The 3799-nt window shown below is 39.9% G+C and overlaps 1 protein-coding gene across 1 annotated transcript; it reads right to left on the bottom strand.

Moving 5' to 3' along the window:
- Positions 1 to 723: 723 nt before the first annotated feature.
- LOC122217945 (heat shock cognate 71 kDa protein-like) lies at positions 724 to 2917 on the bottom strand. The gene is given in 1 exon segment (XM_042935676.1): positions 724 to 2917. A coding segment is annotated over 1 exon segment (1941 nt). The 5' UTR covers positions 2903 to 2917; the 3' UTR covers positions 724 to 961.
- Positions 2918 to 3799: the final 882 nt, after the last annotated feature.

The following is a 3799-nucleotide window of genomic DNA, read 5'->3' as shown; positions in this document are numbered from 1 at the left end:
TGTCATTTTTTCTGCATCTGGTGAAAAGATCATATGTATTTTCCTTTTTAGTCTATTGATATGGTGAGTTACACTGATTAATTATTGAGCCTGAACCAAGCCTACATTCCTGGGATAATCCAACTAGGTTATAATGTATTATCCTTTGTTTATATTACTAAATTTGATTAGCTAATGTTTTGCTGAAGATATTTACATCTATGTTTACATGATATTTTGGTCTTAAGTTGTCTTTTCTTGAAATGTTTTGTCTAGTATTGGAATCACAATAATGCTGGTCTCATAAAATGAGTTGGGAAGTGTTCTTTTCTATTTTTCATAAGCATTCAAATAGAATTGGTATATTTCTTCCTGAAATGTTTGGTTGAATTCACAAGTGAAGCCATCTAAGCCTGGAGTTTTCCTTGTGGGAAGAAAGTTTTTAGATACTAATTCAGTTTCCTTAATAGATACAGGATTACTTGACCTATCTCTCCTGGAGTGAACTTTGGTAGTTTGGGTATTTCAAGGAATATTTCCATTCACTCAAATTATCAAATTAATTGGCATAAAGTTGTTCACACATTAGCTTGTTTTCCTTTTAAGGTTTGTGAGGTCTGTAGTGATAGTGTTTATTTCACTTCAAATGTTTGTAATTTGTCTTCTCTATTTTTCTTATCATTCTAGCTAGTAGCTTAACAATTTTATTTATCTTTTCAAGGAAACAGCTTTTAATTTTTTTTATGGTGCCAATTTTAAATACAGTTTTATTTAAGACATTGCATTTTCCACTTAACAATACAGTGCTTACAAAGTGCAATGTTGTATTTCCTTTCCTTGTGCACATATTCCATATTCAAGTATCAAGAATGCCCAATTTATTAACTATAGCAGCTCAACTTCACTGCCATGGAATTTGCTACAAATTTGGGTCCTTCAAATGTTTTGTGTGGAACAATGCTAGACCTATTCTCAGGTTGGCTTAATCAACCTCTTCAATGGTGGGCCCAGAGGAGGCACCACCAGAGGGGGGAGCTCCACCACCAGGGAAGCCTCCGGGCATTCCTCCAGGCATGCCTTCTGCACTCTGGTACAGCTTCGTGATGATGGGATTGCAGACCTTCTCCAGCTCTTTCTGCTGATGTTCGAATTCTTCTTTTTCTGCAGTCTGGTTCTTATCCAGCCAGTTGATGATCTCATTACACTTGTCCAGAATCTTCTGTTTGTACTCATCGTTGATTTTACCCTGAAGCTTTTCATCTTCGACAGTTGCTTTCATGTTGAATGCGTAAGATTCAAGGGAATTCTTGGAGGACACCTTGTCTCGCTGCTTCTCATCTTCAGCTTTGTACTTCTCAGCTTCCTGGACCATGCGCTCAATGTCTTCCTTGCTCAAGCAACCTTTGTCGTTTGTGATGGTGATCTTGTTCTCTTTTCCTGTGCTCTTATCCACAGCAGAGACATTGAGAATGCCATTAGCATCAATATCAAAGGTGACTTCTATCTGAGGAACACCATGGGAGGCAGGAGGTATGCCTGTGAGTTCCAACTTGCCCAGTAGGTTGTCATCCTTGGTCATGGCACACTCACCTTCATAAACCTGAATGAGCACACCAGGCTGGTTGTCAGAGTAGGTAGTGAAGGTTTGGGTCTGTTTGGTAGGAATGGTAGTATTGAGCTTGATGAGAACAATCATGACTCCACCGGCGGTTTCAATGCCAAGAGAAAGGGGAGTGACATCCAACAGCAGCAAATCCTGAACATTTTCAGATTTGTCTCCAGAAAGGATGGCTGCCTGCACAGCTGCACCATAAGCGACAGCCTCAGCAGGGTTGATGCTCTTATTCATTTCCTTCCCATTGAAAAAGTCTTGTAGAAGTTTCTGAATCTTGGGGATACGTGTAGAGCCACCCACCGAGACAATATCGTGGATCTGAGACTTGTCTAGCTTGGCATCCCGAAGGGCTTTCTCTCCAGGGTCCAGGGTGCCACGGAACAGGTCAGCGTTTAATTCTTCAAACCGGGCACGAGTAATAGAGGTATAGAAGTCGATTCCTTCGTATAGAGAATCAATCTCAATACTGGCCTGGGTGCTGGAAGAAAATGCACGCTTGGCGCGCTCGCAAGCGGTACGGATGCGACGGACCGCCCTCTTGTTCTCGCTGATGTCCTTCTTGTGTTTGCGCTTGAACTCCGCAATAAAATGGTTTACCATTCGGTTGTCAAAGTCTTCTCCACCTAAGTGGGTGTCTCCAGCAGTAGATTTGACCTCCAAGATACCGTATTCAATAGTGAGGATTGACACATCAGAAGTGCCACCTCCCAAGTCAAAGATCAGCACATTCCTTTTGGCTCCAACCTTTTTGTCTAAGCCCTAAGCGATAGCAGCAGCGTTTGGCTCATTGATGATTCGAAGTACATTAAGACCAGCAATAGTTCCAGCATCTTTGGTAGCCTGACGCTGAGAATCATTAAAATAGGCAGGTACTGTGACTACAGCATTGGTAACAGGCTTCCCAAGGTAAGCCTCTGCGATTTCCTTCATCTTTGTCAAAACCATAGAAGATACCTCCTCTGGATAGAAACTTTTGGTCTCTCCCTTGTATTCTACTTGGATCTTGGGCCTGCCAGCATCATTCACCACCATGAAGGGCCAATGCTTCATATCAGATTGGACAACAGCATCGTCGAATCTACGTCCAATCAGGTGTTTGGCATCAAAAACTGTGTTGGTGGGGTTCATTGCAACTTGATTCTTTGCAGCATCACCGATCAATCGTTCGGTGTCAGTAAAGGCGACATAACTTGGGGTGGTTCGGTTTCCCTGATCGTTGGCAATTATTTCCACTTTCCTGTGCTAGAAAACACCCACACAGGAGTAGGTGGTGCCAAGATCAATGCCAACTGCAGGTCCCTTAGACATAGTTGCTTCAGTATGGGCCCGGCCCCACTTGCCAAAGAAACAGCTACCTGGAGAGCTAACACCGCATTGAATGAGCAACAGCTTTTAATTTTATTGACTTTCTTTATATCTCTCTGTTTCCTATTTCACCAATTTCTGTTCTTTTCATTATTTCCTTCCTTAAGCTTACTTTGCTCTTATTTTCTAGTTTCTTACGGTAAAAACTGAGGTCATTATTTGTGAATTTTCTTCTTTTTCGATACAGACATTTAATGCTATACATTTTTCTCTTAACAACTGCTTTAGATGTCCCAAGTTTTATATGTTGTGCTTTTACCTTTATTCAATTCAAAATACTCCACAATTTCCTTTATAATTTCCTTTAGAAATTTAGAATTGGGTTGTTTCATTTCCCAATATTGCGGGATCTTTCTAGACACTTTTCTGCTACTGATTTCCAGTTTCTTTTTTTGAAATAAAACATTCACTCTTTTTGTGTGCATGACATGTGTTCATGAAAAAATACATACAAGCAAACAGAAAAAAGCTCATGCCACAGAGAAATAAGCAGTTAACTTTTTGATATATGTATGTATGTATACGCACACACACATATTTAATCCTACATATGTGAGCTGATACTAAATATACAGCTTTGTAATCACTTATGTTTTACTTTACAATATAGAATGAATATATTTTCATGCAGATGTGTCAAACTTTCCAATTGGAAAACAGACCAGGAGAATGAGTCGAAAATACAAAATACGGTGAGATGCTGGTAACAAGGAAACTACCTAAAACAAAATTCCACTAGATGATTAAAGGTAAAATGAAGGTCAAAGATACATCAGAAAACACTAACAGAAAGAAAACAGGGGCCAGATTTTAATATCAGACAAAAAAGGAATTCAAGGC

This window comes from Panthera leo, chromosome B1, assembly GCF_018350215.1.
Source record: "Panthera leo isolate Ple1 chromosome B1, P.leo_Ple1_pat1.1, whole genome shotgun sequence".
Taxonomy (NCBI): domain Eukaryota; kingdom Metazoa; phylum Chordata; class Mammalia; order Carnivora; family Felidae; genus Panthera; species Panthera leo.
Note: the sequence above shows the minus strand (reverse complement) of the source record. Positions and strands in the feature narration are given on the sequence as shown.